General features: G+C 52.1%; 10 protein-coding genes across 10 annotated transcripts; 5 read left to right on the top strand and 5 right to left on the bottom strand.

Moving 5' to 3' along the window:
* Window positions 1-239: 239 nt before the first annotated feature.
* CKM354_000042500 (uncharacterized protein) lies at window positions 240-564 on the bottom strand (the record flags this gene model as incomplete). The annotated part of the gene is made up of 2 exons (XM_044795512.1): window positions 240-451; window positions 513-564. 2 exons carry the CDS (start codon window positions 562-564, stop codon window positions 240-242), a joined length of 264 nt encoding a protein of 87 aa, XP_044651447.1.
* Window positions 565-1,710: 1,146 nt separating this feature from the next.
* CKM354_000042400 (uncharacterized protein) lies at window positions 1,711-2,400 on the bottom strand (the record flags this gene model as incomplete). Its single annotated transcript, XM_044795511.1, has 1 exon — window positions 1,711-2,400. One exon carries the CDS (start codon window positions 2,398-2,400, stop codon window positions 1,711-1,713), a length of 690 nt encoding a protein of 229 aa, XP_044651446.1.
* A 750-nt stretch (window positions 2,401-3,150) lies between these two features.
* On the top strand, window positions 3,151-3,750 carry CKM354_000042300 (uncharacterized protein; the record flags this gene model as incomplete). Its single annotated transcript, XM_044795510.1, has 2 exons — window positions 3,151-3,403; window positions 3,470-3,750. The coding sequence occupies 2 exons, from the start codon at window positions 3,151-3,153 to the stop codon at window positions 3,748-3,750; spliced, it is 534 nt and encodes a 177-aa protein (XP_044651445.1).
* A 539-nt stretch (window positions 3,751-4,289) lies between these two features.
* Window positions 4,290-5,412, bottom strand: CKM354_000042200 (uncharacterized protein; the record flags this gene model as incomplete). Its single annotated transcript, XM_044795509.1, has 2 exons — window positions 4,290-5,329; window positions 5,397-5,412. 2 exons carry the CDS (start codon window positions 5,410-5,412, stop codon window positions 4,290-4,292), a joined length of 1,056 nt encoding a protein of 351 aa, XP_044651444.1.
* A 1,146-nt stretch (window positions 5,413-6,558) lies between these two features.
* Window positions 6,559-8,217, top strand: CKM354_000042100 (uncharacterized protein; the record flags this gene model as incomplete). The annotated part of the gene is made up of 2 exons (XM_044795508.1): window positions 6,559-7,300; window positions 7,361-8,217. The coding sequence occupies 2 exons, from the start codon at window positions 6,559-6,561 to the stop codon at window positions 8,215-8,217; spliced, it is 1,599 nt and encodes a 532-aa protein (XP_044651443.1).
* A 182-nt stretch (window positions 8,218-8,399) lies between these two features.
* CKM354_000042000 (uncharacterized protein) lies at window positions 8,400-9,767 on the bottom strand (the record flags this gene model as incomplete). Its single annotated transcript, XM_044795507.1, has 1 exon — window positions 8,400-9,767. The coding sequence occupies one exon, from the start codon at window positions 9,765-9,767 to the stop codon at window positions 8,400-8,402; it is 1,368 nt and encodes a 455-aa protein (XP_044651442.1).
* A 964-nt stretch (window positions 9,768-10,731) lies between these two features.
* Window positions 10,732-13,662, top strand: CKM354_000041900 (uncharacterized protein; the record flags this gene model as incomplete). The annotated part of the gene is made up of 1 exon (XM_044795506.1): window positions 10,732-13,662. The coding sequence occupies one exon, from the start codon at window positions 10,732-10,734 to the stop codon at window positions 13,660-13,662; it is 2,931 nt and encodes a 976-aa protein (XP_044651441.1).
* Window positions 13,663-13,962: 300 nt separating this feature from the next.
* CKM354_000041800 (uncharacterized protein) lies at window positions 13,963-15,015 on the bottom strand (the record flags this gene model as incomplete). Its single annotated transcript, XM_044795505.1, has 1 exon — window positions 13,963-15,015. One exon carries the CDS (start codon window positions 15,013-15,015, stop codon window positions 13,963-13,965), a length of 1,053 nt encoding a protein of 350 aa, XP_044651440.1.
* Window positions 15,016-17,161: 2,146 nt separating this feature from the next.
* Window positions 17,162-17,758, top strand: CKM354_000041700 (uncharacterized protein; the record flags this gene model as incomplete). Its single annotated transcript, XM_044795504.1, has 2 exons — window positions 17,162-17,325; window positions 17,374-17,758. The coding sequence occupies 2 exons, from the start codon at window positions 17,162-17,164 to the stop codon at window positions 17,756-17,758; spliced, it is 549 nt and encodes a 182-aa protein (XP_044651439.1).
* A 578-nt stretch (window positions 17,759-18,336) lies between these two features.
* CKM354_000041600 (MCM DNA helicase complex subunit MCM3) lies at window positions 18,337-21,029 on the top strand (the record flags this gene model as incomplete). Its single annotated transcript, XM_044795503.1, has 2 exons — window positions 18,337-18,409; window positions 18,457-21,029. 2 exons carry the CDS (start codon window positions 18,337-18,339, stop codon window positions 21,027-21,029), a joined length of 2,646 nt encoding a protein of 881 aa, XP_044651438.1.
* Window positions 21,030-21,651: the final 622 nt, after the last annotated feature.

The following is a 21,651-nucleotide window of genomic DNA, read 5'->3' as shown; positions in this document are numbered from 1 at the left end:
TATTATTCAGCTGGCTATCATACTATTTGAGATCGCCAGGTTGCGACTCGTGTCGGTCCTCCCCTTGGCACTAGACGACAGTAGCCCGTAGCTAGGCACTGCGTGAGCTCAGCTGATGGTAAGAAAGGTGAAGAGCTGCCCTGTATGTGCGTTAGCTTGTGGAGTGCATCGGAGAAGGAATTGCTGCGGAGCACTGACGTTTCTCGTTCCATCGTAGAAGTCGGTGTGTCTGGGAGAGTCTAGATTCCCTCCTTGTTGGCCTTAGCGGAGCCCTCGTGCTTCTTCTGGTCAATGCTGTCGCTGACAGCGCCGGCAGCGCCAGAGATGCGGTCGCCAATGCCGCCGCCGGTGTTGCCCTTGGCCTTCTCCTTGTTGGCCTCCTTGGATGCTTCGGCGGACTTGCCCTGGACGGTCTCAGAGACGTAGTTGGCGGCGTTGTTGATCGAGTTGCCTGTGGAAGGAGGCATTGGTCAGTGGTGAAGGCAGCATTGAGGGGTACGAGAAGGGCCTACCTATCTGGCCGATGATGCCCTCGTTTGGCTTATCTGCGTTTGGTGCGGACATTTTGATGGTTTGGATTGGGGTTGAGTGTTGGAAGCTGATTTGGTTTGGAGAAGTGTGAAGTGTTGTTCGTTGTGCTCTGAAGAAAGAGGCTGTGTCCGCGGGGCTTATATTCTGAAGACAGAGCGGCGTAGCTCTTGCCTGACGTAGCTGTTTACGCCACAAGTAAGGTGCCACCGATCACGCTCGTCACTGCACTCAGGTGTCACATGGCCTCAAGCGCCACGATGCAGCAAGAACGAGCCACCTGGACAGCTCTGGCTGGCTGCGAACGGACGCGATGACGAGTGAGTGTCTTTTGGATCGGCCTTTGTCGCGCTCGACTACTCGACTACCGCAGCCGGGCCTTCCATGCCCACTTCACCCCGCCTTTCATTGGTCGCTATGTCGACCTAGCATTCCACGAACCTGGTTTTCAGCGTCTTCTTCACATCCTCTTGACATTCGTCACCACCGCAGCTCGCAGCTGCCTCTGTGCTCCAATCCCACCCCATCCGAGGCCCAGCTTTTGCACCTTCCGCAACGGGAACGTGGAATCGGGTCCTTCGGCGCATGTGAAATGGGGCGATGCGCTCTGTCCTGATCGAGCCATCGTATGCGCCTGCTCACAGTATGGACGTCATGGCAGCAGGTACAATCGACGAGTAGCTCTGGCAGCGGCAAAACGTGGTTGCCCCATCTCGCCTGGACGTCCTTTCTGGGGACTTAGCCAGGAGCTCGCGACTCGATAACTGTCAATTGGTCGACAAACACTCCTCAGAGCAACACCGCAACAGCCATTCAGCATCTATGGGCCCGTGTGCGAGTCTTCTGTGCATCTCTCGCCGCACTAGATTGCCACTTGCAGATTGTTGGACTCAATATTGTGTTTCGACATGTCTTACCATGTCCATACCAGACTCATTCGACTGGTGAAGTCAACGTCTTGCTGGGATCATTCTTGGCGGTCAAGAGAGCGAAGAAGTTCCGCATCAGTAAGACTTGTTGAGGTTGAGAGTCATCTACTCGATACTTGCGACGGAACCACGGATTTTTCAGTGATGTAGTTCTCATTCAGCCACCAGCGCTCGAGATTCGCCGTACATCGGGTTACGCCCAACAACAAAGCTATGCCCAAGATCAAACGCTTACGTACGAACGCTCACATACTCACGAACTGGCATCCTCCTTGGCTTGCCGGATCATAACCATATGCCGCAGCTCGTCGTGGAACCCATACTTTCTCGCATCAAATGGCAGCACCTCCACATCCTCAAAGCCCCATTTTCGACACAGACCTTGGCCCATTGGAGAGCCTTCGATGTAGCCCGGAAGACACAACTCGTCTGCCTTATCACATCCCCACTTCATGGACAGTGCGCCCACTCCTTTCCTTCCTTGATCGGGTCGCGTGGCCAGGAGGTGCAACTGAATGTGCGGCTTGCCACCAATGTGTTTCTTCTTGGACTGCGCCCCAGCATTTGCGAACCCTTCGAAAAAGGCCATGTTCGCGCCCGGCGGGATACCATATTCCATCAAATCTTGCTCGCTCTCCTCCTTTTCTTTTTCCATGTCCTCATCCGTTCGTTCTTTGTCAAAGATCTTCCACAGACTCACTCCGACGATTTTCTGGAACGGATCATCATCCGGTAGGTCCGTGTCGACTACCTTGAATACATTGATGCGTCCAGGATATCTGTTTGCCTCGCGCTTCATACCGGCAACCAGCATTTCTTTGGCCTGGTCGCTGATTCCATCGGGGAACAATAAACTCGTGAAGCCAGGATAGAAGGCGGGTGATGAGACATCGTAGTATAGACCCCACTCAGACTGAGGCATCGGAAGGAGTTGTACAGGCATCTTTCAATGTGGTCGTTGTGTTGTGTTCTGGGACCGGAACTACGAGATCTTGTTGTCTATCGTGTTCTGTTATGTATTGCAATCGATTGGAAGTTCTGAAGATGCATGGCAGATGCATGACAAGAGAACGATCTATATGTCTAATGACGACCGCGGATGCCGCGATGACTCCGACGATTACTGCCAAGTGAGCGTCGAATGGAAGTTACGATGACCATGCTTCGCCGCAATGATGCTTCGCTGTCATTACAGGCATACTTGCGAGCCCCAAAATGTCGCTTCGTTGGCTGCAGGTGTTGTGGCTCCCTTGCTCTCGGAGTGGGAGTATGTCCACATCCACACGTGCTCACAGTGTTGGCCACAAGTGAGCCAGGCTTGACCATGACTTCGATCATCACTTTCATGTACAACACTTCACACAGTCGTTCAAGGCTCTCTTTCTGAGCTTGCGGCAACGACCTGAACACCGCCGGTCTGGTAAAAAGAAACGATCATCGAACTATCGTCTCCCCAATGCCACACCGGAAACATATTCTGATTCTAGCCACTTCCATTACACAAAATGTCTCCGCGTAGCTTCCACGCGCAGGCTCCAGCAGCAGGGCCGCAATCCTTCAGCTGACAATAATGGCACGATACACAAACAAACATAAAAGCGCCACCTGATTGACGGACTCCGCCTGCCTCGCAATCCCATCATCACCAACCCACCCAAGCCAACCCGCGGCTTCCACGCACACCTTCAAAACAATGACGGACCAACAAAGCCCAACTCTCCCACCAGAGCCACCATGGCCACAAGAAACCGGCGTATGGGCCTCCTACGCACTCCACTGCCACTGTGGCGCAATCCGCTACAACATGAAACTCTCGCCTCCGATTTTCGAATCCGAAGCAGAAGGAAAGGGAGTTTATCCCGTGATGTCTTGCAATTGTTCGTATTGTGAGAGAGTGGGATATCTTACTGTTCATCCTTTGGTTGAGAATGTGGAGTTTACTCAAGGTATACCAAATCATCTTCACCCTTTGATCGGTCTGGATGTACTTGGACAGCGTTGATGCATCACAGGTCTGGAACATCGCGCAGAATACCTAACAAGCGGCCAGACCGCACCATTGTGGTTTTGTAAGAAATGTGGGAGTGCTCTTGGGGCTGATATAAGAGGTCTGATGGAGAAGATGGGAGCTCCGCCTCGATATGGATTGAATGTGAGGATGTTGAAGGATGGTGATGTGAAGAAGCTTACGATCAAGGAAGTCACATTCATGAAGGATATGCCGCCCAAATATGATATCGGGCCTCCTGAGAGCGAGAAAAGTCGGTATAGATTATCTGGTAGTGGTCTGTAGATATTTCAAGGATATACATGAATCGACAAAATGGTTGTGTTGTACACATTTGGCGCTTTTGTTTATCCAAGCTGTGAAGTATTCGTTCGCAAGAAAATCTCTCCAATTTGCCGCGTTGCGGGGAATCAATATCTTGGTTGATATACTTATTTCGAGTGGAATTGGGGAACGGCGCAAGGTCCCGTAAGGAGTAAAACCTCTGATGCTGATCAAGTCCGTCGCGTGGGTAGGGCGCGAGGGAACGCAGACGCTGTGCGATATGCAGCGTGTATTCTGTCAAGCAGGTGGTGGTATTCCAAATTGTCGCTCCAGGACGGCTGTATTGATGTGGCACGAAATGAGCCTACTCGGTCTGCTAAATGACGTCTCTCGTGTGCTGGCCTGGGGGAACATGTAGGGGCCAGGGTGCGGCTGAGATACAAATCGTGGATAGCTCGCGAATGTGGGAGGTTTGGGGTTGAGATACTCCCGGTATGATTTTGATTCATAATCTCAGCACCGACCGATGTGTTCGGTGTTGTGCTCAGACGTAATGCGCTTCAGCCCTTGGGCGATTTCGCTCGCCCTCTGGTGATACTGGGCAATGTTGGCATCTTTGCATCTCTGACGGCGCTTTGAGCTTGGGCGACAGCATCGCCGAGCAAGACGCGAATGGCAGTCTCCAATCTGCGATCCTTCTTGCGACGCATATAAAGAATGACGATCCACAGGATAATGGCGTCGGCCACGAAGAGCTGGACAGCCCACCAGCTCAATCTCAATACCCAACCCCACCAACTGTGTTTTCGCTGATAGCTGAAAAAGCGCCTGGCCTCGAGCTGCTCTCGCAGGGCTGCGACTTCTGTTGTAAGTTTTATCAGGGACGACTCAATCCGCTTTCGCCATCGATTGTCAGCCGGTGAAGATGGAGAGCGAGGGACGCGAAAGCGGTCGTTGTCTGGTTCTCCTCCGGATTCGGAGGCGTGCTGCAGGTCGCCTTCATCGATTTGAGATACTGGCGCATCGACAAATTCTTCCCTTTCCTCGTCCGCAAGATCATCTTCATCAACCTCTGACTGAGGGGCCAGCATGGTGAGGCCTTTCACCCTATCTCGTCCCCCACTCATAGCTGCGGCTTCAGATCTCCCTGCGCCGTTCTCACCAGAGCTTCCCGAATGCATGTAGTCTCTGCGCTCAGTAGTCTGCAGAGGTGACGAGTGCTCCGAGCTGGAAGGTTGCGAATTATTTTTGATCTGATCCCACACAAACTCAAGCTCCTCTACCAGCTCGCGAGCCTCGGGTGTCGTCGAGGCGTACTTGTGCATTGTGTCTATGAGCTTTTCAATATATCGACGCTTGGCCTCGGTTCGGCCGAGGCCTTCGTTTGCTTTCCATGCATCCCACTTCTCTTGCTCTTTCTTCAATGCGTCTGTGGTCAAGCCAGGGCCGGGCGAGGTGGGTCGGTCGGATATGAGACAGACATCACCCTCCATCGATTGCTTGTACAGGCCATAAAGTGCGAGTCGATCGGATGATGGCGGCTTTTGCGAGCCCGGACGAATGCGGTTGACGGTGTTGAGGGCATGGCCAAAGACTCGGTCTAAGCAGAGCAATGTCAAATGATGCTTCCCCTTGGCCGGCGCAGACAAAGAAAGACGAATGCGTACCCACAGAGTCGGCCATGTTGATTATTCTATCGCAGCGGCGATGGCCCCGCGGGTCTGATTAGGAACGGGCGGTGGATGGCAGGATGGCGCGCGGATGAGTGATGGCGATTCGCCCGTCGTCGACTTCAGCGCATGATGGAGATGGGCGGGCAGCAAACGAGACCATGTCGCGTGCAACAGAGCGAATGCATGTACAACAAGGATTCTCCACTCGCCATCGCTGTCCCATGATACCGCGGCACTGCAGAGTAGAGTTCGCGCCAGCAGTCGACAGCGCTTGGGTGTCGTGCCTGAGGCACCACCAACAACCAACGCCTGAGCTGAGGTAAGGACAGGCAGTCGACACTGCTTACTTCACTCCATCACGTCCGGCATGCTGCTCCATTTCGCGGAGACGATGAACGTTCAGCACAACGCTCTCTTTCCATCAGGCGTCTCGTCAACTCTTCCTCCTGGCATCGATTCTGTGGCCTTCCAGAGGCCTATGTCGCTACACGATCCAGCAAGCCATGTCAGCAAAGATTGACAAACTGCTCTGCTCGCTGAGAGCTGCGCCATGTCATAGAATCATTTGAGCCGGCTAAGAGACTAACATCGCTGACTGCAGACCACGCGTGCACGCTTGGCCCGTTACTGGCGACAAGATAAGATGGAAAGATCCAGATCGGAAGTCGGCACCACGCCTCAAATTCTTGACTGCGGAAAAGGAAAAGGACGCATATTTTCCGCTTCCAAGACAGCATTCGAGCAAATCAAAAAGGCCACCGCCACGGCACATTCTGCACTATGAGCAACAGGTGAACCAATCCTCGTACCCGTTTATCTCCATTACGCCCAAGCCGACTTCGCTCAATCGACTCTATGCACGCTAGCCAATGATACGCGGCCATCAATGGCTTTCTTCTGCTTCAGCGATCTCGGCGGGCAATGGAATGCACGCTATACGCTCTCTGACTGTGATAGATGGCTATCGGCCGACGCATCCTGGCGCCCTGTGCATGTATTCTGCCGTTGACTGTGATGTGCAGCAGATGTTCGGTCAGTCACGACCGAAGTTGAGTCTGTGTCGTATACCTCAAGTTGAGTCAGATATTTTTCTCTTTCTCTTTGTTGCAAAATTTCTGTACCGATTCAAAGTCATTCAACTTTTCATGCTTTGACTATGAAGGACCACATCGAAAAGCATCCGACAGAGGCAGTCGAGGAAGAACATGAGACCAGGGCAGAGTCTATCAAGGACGATTCACATTCTGTACACGACTCCGCCGACGAGAAGAAGTTTACAGCCCCGAGACCCAAGCATGAGGCAGGAAATTTAGACACAGATCTCGAGAGTCAACGCCCGAGCATGCAATTGCAGCATACGAGATCACACATGTCCACCCACGATGCACATCCTGCCCACGACCAGGAGTTCTACGAGGAAGGAGACGAAATATACGACAAGTTTTCCAAATGGAAAAAGATATCAATCGTAGCCATTCTGAGCTTCTCCTCCTTCTTAGCTCCCATCAGCTCCACCAGCATTTTGGCTGCTTCGCCAGAAGTTGCGAGCACATACGATACGACAGCATCAATCTTCAACATCTCTAACGCATTGTATATGCTGTTCATGGGTCTCAGCCCACTGTTCTGGGGGCCGATGGGACAGACGTACGGTAGGAAGTGGACTTTGGCATGGGCGGCCGTAACATTCACAGCATTCAGTGCAGGATCAGCACTAGCCCCCGATCTCGGATCTTACTTCGTCTTCCGAATGCTCACAGCCTTCCAAGGCACGGCGTTCTTGATCATTGGCGGAACAGCAATCGGCGATATCTATAGGCCTGTGGAGAGAGGCACTGCTTATTCCTGGTTCATGAGCGGTACCCTCATTGGCCCTGCATTTGGCCCATTCATTGGAGGTAAGATCCCATCAACCTTAGGCCAAATGCCTGTCTTGCGCTCTGATTGACCTATCGTAGGCATCATCGTCAACTTCGTCACTTGGCGAGCTATCTTCTGGCTGCAAACAGCCCTAGCCGGCCTCTCGTCCGTCCTCATCATATTCTTCCTCCCCGAAACCATCCATAAGAAACGCTCAGACGAGCTCAAAGGCCTGCCCAAGTCCCAACAAGCCAAACAGCTCTGGAAATGGATCAATCCCGCCCGCGTCGTTATTCTCTTCAAATACCCCAACCTCGTCATCGTCGCCGTCGCAAGCGCGAGTTTGGTCTGGAACATGTATTCTCTTCTCACACCTATCCGACAAGTCCTCAACCCGCGGTTCAATCTAAGCTCACCCATCCAATCTGGGTTATTCTACATCGCTCCTGGTTGCGGATACTTGACCGGTACATTCTTCGGAGGACGCTGGGCTGACGCCGTGGTGAAACGATACATGAAGAAACGCGGGACGCGTATCGCAGAGGATCGTCTACACTCTTGTCTTCCTGCCATGGGAATCGTGATCCCGGCGTCCATGATCGTGTATGGCTGGAGTATTGAAAAGAAAGTCGGTGGGATCGCATTACCGGTCATTGCCATGTTTTTGCAGGGTGTGGCGCAACTGTTTTGTTTCCCTTCATTGAATACTTATTGTTTGGATGTGATGCAGAGTCGAAGTAGTGAAGTCGTGGCAGGGAATTATTTTAGTCGGTATTTGCTGGGTGCTGCTGGGTCGGCTGCTGTTTTGCCGATTATTGATGCGATTGGTGTGGGATGGTTTAGTACGATTTCGGCGGCTTTTGTTGCTGTTGCGGCGCTGGGTACCTGGGCTGTTGCTGTTTGGGGGAAGGATATGAGGGATCGAGTTGATGAGGGGAAGGAGGTGGAGGAGTAATTCGAACGTGAATGGAATAATTTGGCATGATGGGATGGGCGGCTTTCTAGAATGATACCCGGTAAAGGCGTTAGCATGAGGACTTTCACGAATAACGAATAATTTTTGATAGATCAAAACTACAGAGCGATGAGAACTCTTATCTGCTTCGTTCTAGTCGTTTCAATGACCATGCATACCCATCATCGCAAAGGCTTTATCAACTCTCTCAAATCCCTCATCCGATAATCCTCTATTACTGTTTCCCAATCATCTCTCAATAATCCATAAGTCTCATTATCATAGCCCTCTGGCTTTCTCGGGTTCAACGCCCAATAACCCCAGTCAGCATCAGTTTCTCTCAGTATCGTCATCAAATTGTTCCAATAATGCAAAGATTGCTCATCAGCACGATGTGGAGCACCGAATTCTCCAACCCAAACAGGTGCAATATTATCTTCAAGCAGAAACGCCCAGTTGTTAATCATGTCCTCTTGGAAAGAAGGATAAGGACGTTTTCCATAAGGAACAGAAGGAATATGACCCCATCCAGACCACGAGTATACGTGTGAGCTGTAGACTACTCGGTCAGGTATGGAGAGTTTTATGGGTCGTTTTCTGGCTCCAGAGCAGTCGTTGGCCGATGAGACGCCTTCCACGATCATGAGCCAGTCGGGGTTCAATGTTAGAAGTGCTTCGCTGGCTTTCTCTGCTGCGTCGGCCCACGAACTCCAGCTCATTGTTCCCCAGATTCCTCGGGGCTCGTTTCGGAGATCTGCACCAATCACCAGGGGGTTGGAGATGAAGGGCTGCATGATTGTTTTCCAATGGTCGATCCAGCTTTCGGTGGTTTGTTTGATTTTGCAGATGGGTCCATATTGGTCGTTCTTCCAGCTGGAATCGCAAAGATTCATGCCGTCACACCAATGGGCGTTCGTGATGTGATCGTTTGGGATCACAATCAAGCCAGCATCGGTCATGGATTTGACGCAGGCGTTGTATACATCCAATGCTCGTGGACCGTCGAGCTCGTCTGCGCTTCGTTTCAGGCCGTCGTTGTGACCGAGCTCGTAGTCATCGAGCAGATCCAGGTTGGCCGAGAGGAATTCAGGCGGGATCACAGGATTCTCGATCACCATCTGATCGGAATAGGGGAACCGTACAGAGTTGAACCCCATCTTCTTGATCGTTGACGCGATCTCATCTCTATGCCGGAAGTCGAGACCTCCTGGCACGAAGTAGATGTCGCTGGCGCCATACCAATTGATCGAAGCCAGCTTCACCCTCTCGCCATTCGCATCGATGATCTGCCTCCCCGCCGTCCGCAACGGTGGAGCGAAGAATGGCTTCGCGCTCGTTGTAATGTTCTTGACCTCTTTCAATAGTATCTGGTGTACTTTCGCCTCTCCTGAAGGCATGAAGCGTAAGCTGTAATACAATACAATGACCGACAGCACCGTCGATGCTAACACGGTCCTCTTTCGCAGCATGGCTGCAACCGGCCTGCGGGGGTGAAAATAGAAATCGAGGAGGAAGAGGAGCGAAAGGAGAGCAGGAGAATCGATGGACATGATGACAGAGCGCAGCTCGCCGGCCCGAAAAGAATAGTACAACGAGAAACGAAGGTGAGGCACAGGATCCGAAGGAGTCCGACTGGCGTTCTGAGCAAGGCTGACAGAAACAGCCTGCGCCAAGAACGTGGTGCGCATAGAGGATCTGCGGACTGAAGAAGAAAGCACACGATCACTTACTCGATTGGAGGCCACGTGCTGGGCTTGCACCGTTACTGAACATGGTCGTTCTCTGCTGAAAGTATCAATCACTGCACACGCAACTCCACCCACGACCCGAAACAACGAACTCGGGCAGACGACCGCGACAAGAGACCGATGCGAGAGATCGTAAGCGGCGGGTGTGGGAGCGATCGTTGTGAAGCGTGAGCTCGACTCAGCCTTGGACATACCTCCAACGGCTGCTCGCAGACCCGACGTCCGAAGTCAGCTCCCTTTTCCTTTCCCGCACGCCCACACAGTGCGGACGCCCTCCGGATTTGGCTTCACACGACGGCCTTGCGAGCGAAGAGATCTGTTCCAGCGCTGTCTCGAGAGGTCTTGGAACAGTATCGAGCGCAAACGAGAACAGAAAGAGCAAGATGCATATGTATGAGATGGGCCTGTAGTAGAGTGTTAGGAGCGGAAAAGAGAAGCGATAATTGGATGGAGCCGGAGAGCGCTGCTCGGCTGTGCAGGGGTCGAAGGCAGCGTGTGTGTGTGTACCGGAATCCTGCCTGAGGTAGCCCTGGTTCCATTATTGTTGCCTCTCGCCATTGCAGGGTGGCTGCACTTGTCCGATGCGAGGCACATCAAGGTTTTCGCTACACGTATCCAGAATGCACAAGTCACAAACAGTATGCAAGAGAAGTTCCATGGTGCCTTCCGCGTTTGCTGAGTCACGTGTCCTCGCGCTTGGCCGCGTTGCAGGCGCGTTTCGAGACGCGTCTATCACTTCACTTTCATGGTGATTTAGATCTCACCCATGAACGTCGGCATCATGAAGCCCTTCAAGCCGCCGACCATCTTCAACCGGCCACAGACGACGACGAGTGCGTCTCAGCACTTCAGCCAACCGCCTCCAGCCAAAAGACGGCGCATCAGCGAAGATGAAGAGGAGCGAGCCGACTCGACCATCGCTGCAGCGAAAGTACTCAAGAGACCCGAGCCTACTCGGAAGTTTCAGTCGCCCACTTTTCGCAGTCCTCTAGTACCAGTTACCAACGGGTCTTCTCAGCCAAGTTCCAGCTCAGACCCAGCGCAGGAGCAGTTCTTCGTCGTGGTGTGGCGAAAGTTCACTATGAAGAAGAACAAAACCTGGGATGGAGACGGCGTGCTATCAGTCAAAGGTACCCAGGCCAGGTTACAGAACATTGATGGCAAAGATTTTGGCCGGGGCACCTGTAAAGGCCCGCTCATGGTAGGATCCGAGTTGTCCATCGGTGGCAAAGAGGTGGAGGTTGAATCCATGATTTCCAGAGATGATTACATTTCCGGTCGCGTCTTCCTGGGCAATGCAAAAGGGACTAAGAGTGCACTCACGCCTTCGCTGAAGGAGATCGATGGTAACAGTCGCGTTTCGGCAAAAGAGCAGGCGAAGTTTAAGAAGCTCGCCCTCACTCAGAAGGAGACTTCGCTCAAGCCTCCACCCACCAGTGCGGCAAGCAGAGCAGCTTTCAAGGCACCACTCATTCAAAATCATGTCCTGGCTCCAGTCAAGAACGCAAAAGTCCCGACTCCCCGCCACGCCATCGACTCAGATTCGCTGGTAATGCAACGACCAAGTAAAGTCCCCAAGGGCAAACAGATCGTAGATGTTGTGGTGGACCCGCTCCTCACACGCCATCTGCGTCCACATCAACGTCAAGGCGTCCAGTTCATGTATGAGTGCGTCATGGGTATGAAGGACTACGACGGGGAGGGGGCCATTCTTGCAGATGAGATGGGCCTTGGCAAGACGCTTCAAACTATTGCATTGCTGTGGACGCTGCTCAAGCAGAACCCGATTTCCGAAGAGCCTCCTGTCATCAAGAAGGCATTGATAGTGTGTCCAGTTACGCTGGTGAACAACTGGAGGAAAGAGTTCCGGAAATGGCTCGGAAACGACCGTGTTGGCGTATACATGGTTGAAAACAACAAGATGAGACTCACAGATTTCACCAGAGGCAGGGCATATCAAGTGATGATCATCGGCTACGAGAAACTCACGAAAATCCAGAAAGAGCTTCAAGGAGCCTCCGGCATCGACATCGTCATTTGCGATGAGGGTCACCGACTCAAATCAAGCACAAACAAAGCAGCATCTGCGATCAAGACTCTCAGCACGGAGCGTCGCGTGATATTGAGCGGCACTCCAGTGCAGAATGACTTGGCCGAGTTTCACACGATGGTCGACTTCGTCAACCCTAATATCTTGAGCAAGTACGCGACCTTCAAGCGGGAATTCGAGAATCCTATTGTCAAATCACGGCAACCAGGAGCAACGAAGAACGATCTAGAGAAAGGCGAGGCCCAAAGTGCCGAGCTGGCCGAGATCACTGGAAAGTTCATCTTGCGTCGTACAGCTGAGATCCTGTCCAAATACCTGCCACCAAAGACAGAGTACGTGATCTTCTGCAAGCCAACTGAGACTCAGCGTAAGGTCTATCGGCACATCATTGGCACTCAGGCTGTCGCGTCCGCACTGCGCGCAGGTGCCGGTGGCCTGGAAGGAATCACAGCTCTGAAGAAACTCTGTAACAGTCCGACGCTGTTACAGCAGAGGACGAAGTCAGGCGAGATCAAGCGCAACGACCTTGTAGAGGGTGTATCGTCTCAACTGTTGACCACCCCAGGCACAAGCGCAAAGCTCTTGGTACTTGACGAGCTATTGGTCAAAATCAGAAACGAGTCTGACGACAAAGTTGTTCTGGTCAGCCACTATACCGAGACCATGGACATGTTAGCCACACTGATCACTTCCCTCGGTATGGGGTATGTTCGCCTGGACGGCAGTGTAGCTCAATCGAAGCGCCAGGATCTGGTCGACCGATTCAACAACACTCCACAGAGCAAAGTCTACATATTTCTACTCTCAGCGAAATCCGGTGGTACTGGTCTGAATCTCGTCGGCGCTTCGCGGCTGATCATGTACGACTCCGACTGGAACCCTGCGCACGATTTGCAAGCCATGGCTCGAATTCACCGCGATGGACAGAAGAAGCCGTGCTATATTTATCGTTTCGTGACTCAGGGTGTCATGGACGAGAAGATCTTTCAGCGCCAGATTACCAAGACAGGTCTCGCAGACAGTATTGTGGACGGGAAAGACGCCGCTAGCAACTTCACACAAAATGACCTGCGCGACCTGTTTTCGCTTGATGAGGGGGATGATTGTCAAACGCATCGCTTACTCGGTTGCCAATGCGAACAGAATGGTCTGCCATTCTCAGAAGCTGTCGAGGACGATGTTGCAGAGCAAGCCAGCAGGAATGATCTTGCTAAGTTGAGTGGTGGCGAGATCGAGGTGCTACACCTGGAAGGCAGTGACCAGGAAGAAGCCTACGTGCCCAAGAGATGCACTACGACTCTGGGAAATGTCGATCGCGATGCTCAGGAGGCCGAGATTCTGCGCAGTGCTAGAGAGAGTCGCGACTCTGAAGGCAGGGCGAAGATGCTCAGTCTCATGCAGTACACTCACCTCGACACATCTTTGACCAGAGGAGAGGAGCCAGCGCGCCGCAAGGGCTGGGATGAAGATGATGAGGATACCAACAGCGAGGGCGACACCTCTACGATGAGTATCCTTGATGCAGCGATCGATGACGCCGCTTTGCGAAATGTCATTCGTGATGTTGGGCAGAGAATAGGATATGTTATGACGAAGATGGGTACTTCGCGGAATGAGGAGGGAGCAGCAGAAGAGACGAAGGGATAGACATAGATCATCACGTCTTCATGTGTGACGACAGAAGTGGCTGCGAACACTGACGATACTGGCTGGCTGAACATTGGTATCTGACTGCAGACATAGATGATATTCAGAGACAAGTTGCACAATTGCCTCTATATCTGCTGTTCACAGCGCTTTTCGAGCCATTCGACTGGCTACCAACATGTCTAAAACCATTCGCTCGGAAACAGTAACATCTCCGACCAGCCTACACGATATGAGGGTCCCACTGTGCAAGCTAGCACACGTTCTATGTTTATCTTCGATTTTGTTCAAGGCGACCACTTAAGCAAGCAGAGCATTCCCAAACTTCGCCAACTGCGACTCATCCGTTGCCCAGGTTGTAAGCAATCGTACTACAACCCAATCCTCGCCTCTCGTCTCCCACAAATAGAACGAAAAATCCTTGCGAAGTTTCTCCACCAGTGGCCTGGGCAAGATGGCAAAAACTTGGTTGGTTTCTGTCTCTGCTAAGAGTGTGTACCCAGCATCAGTGATGGACTTGGACAATTTATTTGCAGCCACATTCGCCTGCCTGGCGAGCTGGAAATACAAATCATCACGAAACAGTTCTGCGAACTGAGCGCCCATGATTCTTCCCTTGGCTAGGAGTGAGCCGTGTTGCTTGACATAGAATTCGAAATCTCGGGCCAGCGCTTTATCTTTGACCACGATGGCTTCGCCGAGGAGTGCTCCGTTCTTTGTGCCTCCGATCCAGAAGATATCGGTCAATTCTAGGACGTCGTTCCAGCTCATATCATTTTTATCGCTCGCTAGTGCGGTCCCGATACGAGCTCCGTCGACGAAGAGGAGTAAGTCGTGTTGCTCACATAGTTGCTTAATGGCTTTGAACTCTTCTTTTGTGTAGATTGTTCCAATTTCTGTGGCGTTGGAGATATACACCAATCGAGGCTTGGCCATGTGAGGATAATGCCAATTCTCAGCTAATGCTTTCTTGATGAGAGCTGGAGTGAGCTTGCCTGCCTCGGGGATCACATTGATGATTTTGTGGCCAGCAGATTCTACGGCTCCTGTTTCGCGTGTGACAATGTGGCCAGTTGAAGGCGCGATGACACTTTCGTGAGGTCGGAGACACGCTGCGATGGAGATGGCGTTGGCACTTGTGCCCGATGGCACGAAAAAGACGCCCACGTCGTCATTTTTCAGATGTCGTCGGATGTGTGTTCTTGCCTCTGCGCTGTACTCATCGTTGCCATATCCGCTCTGTTGGGCATCATTGCTGGCAATTAATGCATTTAGAAGTTGAGGATGTGCGCCTTCGCTGTAATCGTCAAGAAAACTGTATTTGATTACTTGAGGCTCAATGATTTCTGGCATCTTGGAAGTCGCACTCTTTTGCGATGATGGCGAAATTTGTGAAGCTGGTTCTGTGCAACGTGTTGCTCAGACATCTAAGCCGAGTTTACGCGTTGGGTTCTATGGCGGCCGGTCCGGGACTATCGGAGCTCCACGAAATTATGTGTCAGGTATGCGGAAGCGTCTACGGATCCGACACGGGATGTTGCAATAGTGCTCGATACTTCTGGCATTGGGCGAGATCTATTGTCGATGTGTCAGTTATGGAAAGGCATCCTCGGGCTTGCAGGTTATGCTCTTTCACGTCAGAAAGTCCATGTTCGAAGCTGAAAAATACTGCAAATTTCGAGATTGAATTCGGCAATGGAGGAGTCTCTGCCACAGAGCCATTGGTATGGGACCACATTACCGGAGGAACAGCTGGCTCGAAGAAGCACGTTGTCGAGCTGCTGGCTCAAGTTGACCATGGTCCTGCAGGGATATGCTATATGGCGGCCAGTACTTACCCAAGCTATGGTCTGTATTTTCGACTACGGCTCACGACCTATAGCATCTTGCCAGCATGTGGGAAGTACCGCTCGTGTGCGCGCGGCAGCCTCGAGAGCGTTAAGCATTCTCAAGTCGGATCTTCATCGGTTGAGGCGATAACGTAGTGATAGCGGTTGCAGACGATGGAAGGTTACTGTTAATCGCATCGGTATAGCAAGTCACTGGCTGTGATCTCTTTCGTCGCGGGTCGCGCATGCATCATTGTTCATGAGAGTTCGTGGCGTAGTCGAAGAGAATGGACATTGAATCCAGTGCGAAGAGGCCTCGGCGCTAGCCCATTCAATTTTCCGGTTGAAATTTGGCCAGGAATTGACGACGCCGACTTTCGAGTGCCGATTGATGCATCCCAAGAGGCCTATGCAGCAGAAGTTAGTGCTGCATGCATGACGTTCCGCATATTGTGTCTCATCAATCCGGAGTTGTAAGACCTCGTAGTTGAGCATAATCACGTCGGAAGAAGTCACCGACCCGCCTTCACTCGGCAACATGAATGCCAAGATTTGCGAAGATACGGCACGACACAATTCTATTACTCAGCCACGAGAAAGCGATAGCGAGGTCAACGGAATACTCAATACGCCCTGGATCGACTTTAAAAGGGGTTTCGAGGCCCTCTACTCACCTCGACTCCAGGCATGAGTTCCGAACCCTGCAAGTTGAGCAAAGAGGAAGCGGTCATATTCAGTTTGAATTGGATACTCCACATCTCAGGCGTTGTAGCAAAGTGGTTACTGCGATTGACTCGAAAGGGCTGTTGCTACAGCCGTATTCGATATCAATTCCCTTCGGGGGCGTAGGTTGTACGTTCAATTCACAGAATTGTGGTTCAGGACAACGGATGCTAACTGTCATCCAGCGAATCCTGCCAACGTCGTGATACGTTTCTTTTTGCTTTTGCGATGGCATGCCGGCCCGAGTGGTATACGCTCTTCTTCTTATCCTTGTGATCCGGAGAACGTTGCGATCTGCATTTTTGGCGTCTGGAAGGCAGCCGTTGGGTGTTCTTTGCCAAGCGCTGTGCGCGAGCTGAGCCTCTTCCTTTCCATTCTGAAGCCATGCAGATCTTTCAAGATCTCAGTGCTGTACCGTATTCCGGATGAAACACCCTGCATTGAATCGCAATCCTTCGAGTCGAAACAGCTTGTCTTTCGTTCTCGTGCTTCTACTGAAAGGGCGCCCAACGCGCTCGTGATGTCGCATAGCAAAATCGCAGTAATTTCATGGAGCCATGTGCTGTGATCTCACCTACCGGCGAATATTCATCACGCGCATCTGTTAGAGAATGTCTATCAGCTCTTCATTGTGTCTGCTTTGAGTGTTCCTCGTCCGGAATGTGCTTGGCAAAGAGCGATCTCATACCCCAAATGGCATTGTGTGATGTACGCCCAGCTTCCTGCATGAGGCTGTGCTTTGTTTGTTGCACCAATTGGCATTCAACCTTGCCTACTTTGCTTCAAAGCGCTTGACCTAGATATAGTAATATAGAGCGTGACGCTGGCCTATACCCGGTTACCATTGCTTCTCTACAAACCACCACAACAGGTCCTTTCCTTCACCACTGGACTAGGTCTGCTGTTCAGAACTGGAATAGACATCATTCGCTAACCAAGCGAGCATCATGGCGGACACTCGCTGGCGTGGATGGTCCTCGGGCATAAGATGGGTGTTGATCGCAATTTTCCTCGTGTCCACCGCGACATGGGCAATGGGTTGCGCGTTCACAGCACGCCTTGCGAATGCTGATATCAGGAATTCGCCATATTACACACGAATTTCGACAGCGTAAGGGAACCCGCGGCGTTGTCGACTTTTTAGCTAACAGGAACGCAGCGAACTCTACTTCTACGCTGCTGGCTTCCCGATGGCGACTATGCTCGCTGCAGCGGTCGATATCGTCTTGCACATGCGCGGCTGGCTTAGCCCAGTCGTTTCGATCATCTGGTCTCTCATCGCCTTCGCACTCTGGACGTGGGTTCTTGTGATGTGGGGCACCACGGAGTATAGCGTTGATACTGGAGGATTTATCGATCTCTACATCTACGACGACAGCCTCAATGTGTACGCCGTCGACGGATCCGGCCTGTACTACGGGCGAATTGCGCTCGGAAGTGTGGCAGCAATTTTAGCGCTTGTGCAATTGAGCTTTGCTGCAAGAGCTGTGGATCTGGAGAGGAAGGAAAGAAAAACCCGGGTCGGCAAGCTTGAAGGTGCATAGAAGAAGTGTGTCAGCATAGAGAACGAGAACATGGATGTGGTAATGAAGTGACGAAGACTGCTGAATGCAGCACGTAATGTCTAGTACGAAAGGAGCATACACAATGTCCAGCAGCATGGACGTCTCGTCTGCTGCAAGGAACGATACAGTCTTTCATTTCTTTCACCTTCATTGAGCAGCACCGGGCGCAGTGCTGGAAACATCGGGTACATGACCATCAGTGTCGGCGGGCTATGCATGCTTCGGAGAATTCATTCGGCTTGAGCATTGGGGCTACACCGGTGCGCTGCCTGATCGATTCAGTTGAAGGTGATTGTGGTAGATGACAATATCGTTGTAGGAAAAACGAAGCAGAAGCGCCCCAGGGACTCGCGAAAACACGCCAACCTCAAAATGTCCTAGCTTATCTGTAACCACTTTCGCACGCGACGCGTTCGTGTTTCTTCCATCCCACTTCTCCAGCTCCCCTTCACGACACCTCACCAGCGCGACACACGATCTGACGACGCTATTTGATACCCACACCGATTCAGAGTAACAACACATTCTGGTCCTCGTCCAGCTTTATCACCGCCGCCATGGACGGCCTCCAGCTTCGCGATGAAGCGGTCAGGGATCGCATTCGACAGGCGCAGGACTTTCTTGATCCCCGTAAGACGAGTCGCCGCACCGTATAGGCACAGGCTCACCATTCACAGAGGACCCGAGAGCGCGAAGCTACCAGGCAGAGATTCTACTGATGCTCAATCGCGGCCTCAGACGCCTCACAGTCAGTATCGACGAGATCCGGCAGCACAGCAGAGAGATGGCAGATGGCCTCCTCAACCAACCTTTCGACTGGTCGCAAGCCTTCGATCGCGCGCTTTTCGACATCGTGCAGACACTGCGCAGCCGAGCAACACAGCAAGTGGATGAGGAGGCCATGTATTATTGCGCATACGTTGGCAGCTTCGGCGAGTATGCCTGTAACCCGCGAACACTTTCCTCGCAATACTTAAATCACATGGTGTCACTGGAAGGAATTGTCACAAAATGCTCACTGGTGCGTCCAAAAGTGATCAAGAGCGTGCACTGGAACGAGCGAAAGTCGACCTTTCATTTCCGCGAATACCGAGACCAGACGATGACCGCCAACGGAGCGGCAAGCACAAGCGTATACCCCACAGAAGATGGCGAGGGCAACCCACTGGTTACAGAATATGGATACTGCACATACCGAGATCATCAGACGATCTCAATACAGGAGATGCCAGAGCGAGCACCTGCTGGTCAGCTGCCGCGCGGCGTGGATGTGATCATGGACGATGATATGGTGGACAGGGTGAAGCCTGGTGACAGAATACAACTGGTTGGCATCTACCGGTCTTTGGGCAACCGCAATGCCGGACAAGGCAGCTCAACTTTCAAGACATTGATCTTGGCCAATAACGTGATTCTGCTTTCGTCGAAGTCAGGAGGAGGTATCGCACAGCAAACGATCACAGACGGCGACATCAGAAATATCAACAAGATCTCGAAGGGTCGAAAGGTGTTCGACTTGCTTTCGCAATCACTGGCGCCGAGTATCTACGGACACGATTACATCAAGAAGGCAATATTGCTTATGTTGCTTGGTGGTATGGAGAAGAACTTGGACAACGGCACACATCTTCGTGGTGACATCAACATCCTCATGGTTGGTGATCCATCCACAGCGAAATCTCAATTGCTCCGATTTGTGCTCAACACTGCTCCTTTGGCCATTGCCACAACTGGTCGTGGATCGTCTGGTGTCGGTTTGACAGCAGCTGTGACTTCGGACAAGGAGACCGGAGAAAGACGATTGGAGGCTGGTGCCATGGTTCTTGGAGATCGTGGTGTGGTGTGCATTGATGAATTCGACAAGATGTCCGACGTTGATCGCGTTGCCATTCACGAAGTCATGGAGCAACAGACAGTCACCATCGCAAAGGCTGGCATTCATACTTCTCTCAACGCTCGCTGCTCTGTCATTGCAGCGGCCAACCCGATCTATGGCCAATATGACACCCACAAGGATCCTCACAAGAACATCGCCCTGCCCGATTCGTTGCTCTCGCGTTTCGATTTGCTGTTTGTGGTTACGGACGATATTGAGGACGTCCGTGATCGTCAAGTCTCGGAGCATGTCCTGCGCATGCATCGATACCGTCAACCAGGCACGGAGGAGGGAGCACCAGTCCGGGAACAGCAAAATCAAACACTCGGTGTAGGCCTGGAGGAGGAGGGCGACACGAGCAACAAGACTACTCAGCCTTACGAGAAATTCGATGCCATGGTGCACAGCGGAGTCACAATCACCCGCGGTCGTGGTGCGAACCAACGACGTGAAGTCCTGAGTATTCCCTTCATCAAGAAATACATTCAGTACGCGAAACAGCGTATCAAGCCGATCTTGACAAAAGGTGCCGCGGACCATATTGTTGCTGCGTACAGCGCACTGCGAAACGACGAAATGGAGGGCAACCAACGCAAGACTTCTCCTATGACTGCTCGTACTTTGGAAACACTGATCCGTTTGGCCACTGCGCACGCAAAGTCACGTTTGTCGAACAGAGTGGACGAGAAGGACGCAGAAGTTGCGGAGGGCATCTTGAGATTTGCTCTATTCAAGGAAGTCGTGGAAGACGAACGCAAGCGACGGAAGCGTGCCAGAAGATCACCGGATCCAGATGCAATGTCGACAGATGATTCTGATAGCAGCGACGATGACGATGCCAACCTCAGACCCAGAGCGAGCAGATCAACGCGGACGCCCGGACGGAGCGCTCGGGGTACTAACGGCACGAATGGTACAAATGGTCACACAGCAACCAACGGCGGTGCTGAGGAAGAGGAAGAAGAAGAGGATCTGTACAACTCAACGCCGGCTCGAACAGGACGTACGACACAAACAAATGGTGCCACTGGCTCACAAGCAAGCATGGCTTCCTCGTTGCCAGCCTCGCAACTTCTTCAAGACGAATCTCAGCCTACACAAGAGGAGGAACAGGAAGAGGAAGAGGAAGAAGCAACAGCAGAGCCGATTACTGCTCAACGACTGCAGGCTTTCCAGACTGCTCTCGGTCAACTCATCGATGGGCCATTGTTTGCGAATGATGCTGCAGATGTAGAGCCATTGGTCGCTGCAGTCAATGCGCGATTGAGGAGTGGCGAGACGCGCTTCGAGGATGATGAAGCGCTCAAGGCGCTCGAGGAGCTGAATGAGCGCAACAAGATCATGTTGAGCGGTGGTATCGTGTACAAGATCTGATGATGCTGGTCGAGGAGATTTTGTTCGTGTATTGAAATTACGGCGCATAGTGCATTGACTGGCGAAACGCATGTGCTTTGGCGCTGGAGCCTGACGAATACTATGAATGCGATGCTTTTCTTGATCTTCCATGCTGTTTCCATTGAGAGAGAATTCTCATCTGCGTGCATTCACGTCTCTGGTCTTTCGATGGAAGTTGGAGGTATTTCTTTGCACAGCCGGCTCGTCAGCTGCATCGCATTTTCCAGATGGTCTGACAATACCAACAGAACACGATCTGGCCCTTCACGTTGACACGTCTCGCTTCCTGAGTGGCAGCATAGGTCCAGAAGCAGCCACACCTTCTTGTTGAGTCATCATCATCTCAGCAGTATGGCACGATGGGTGTATCGGCCCTTTGACACAAACCCTCTCGGCGTCTTGCACCTCGATCCCAATGCTCAGAGATCACCACGGAGCAGTGAGACGCTGTATCGGTGCAGAGCAGACCTGAGCATAAGATGTGCGTGCCTCTGAATCGCTCATATCATTCGCCGTCCAACAGCCCAGCACCGGACTAAAAAGGAAATCAAAGACCATCCCGTTCTGCACGAACTGCATGGCGCTCTATTGGAATTTTAGG

The sequence above is a fragment of the Cercospora kikuchii genome (genome assembly GCF_019650295.1).
Source record: "Cercospora kikuchii DNA, contig_00001, whole genome shotgun sequence".
Classification (NCBI taxonomy): domain Eukaryota; kingdom Fungi; phylum Ascomycota; class Dothideomycetes; order Mycosphaerellales; family Mycosphaerellaceae; genus Cercospora; species Cercospora kikuchii.
Note: the sequence above shows the minus strand (reverse complement) of the source record. Positions and strands in the feature narration are given on the sequence as shown.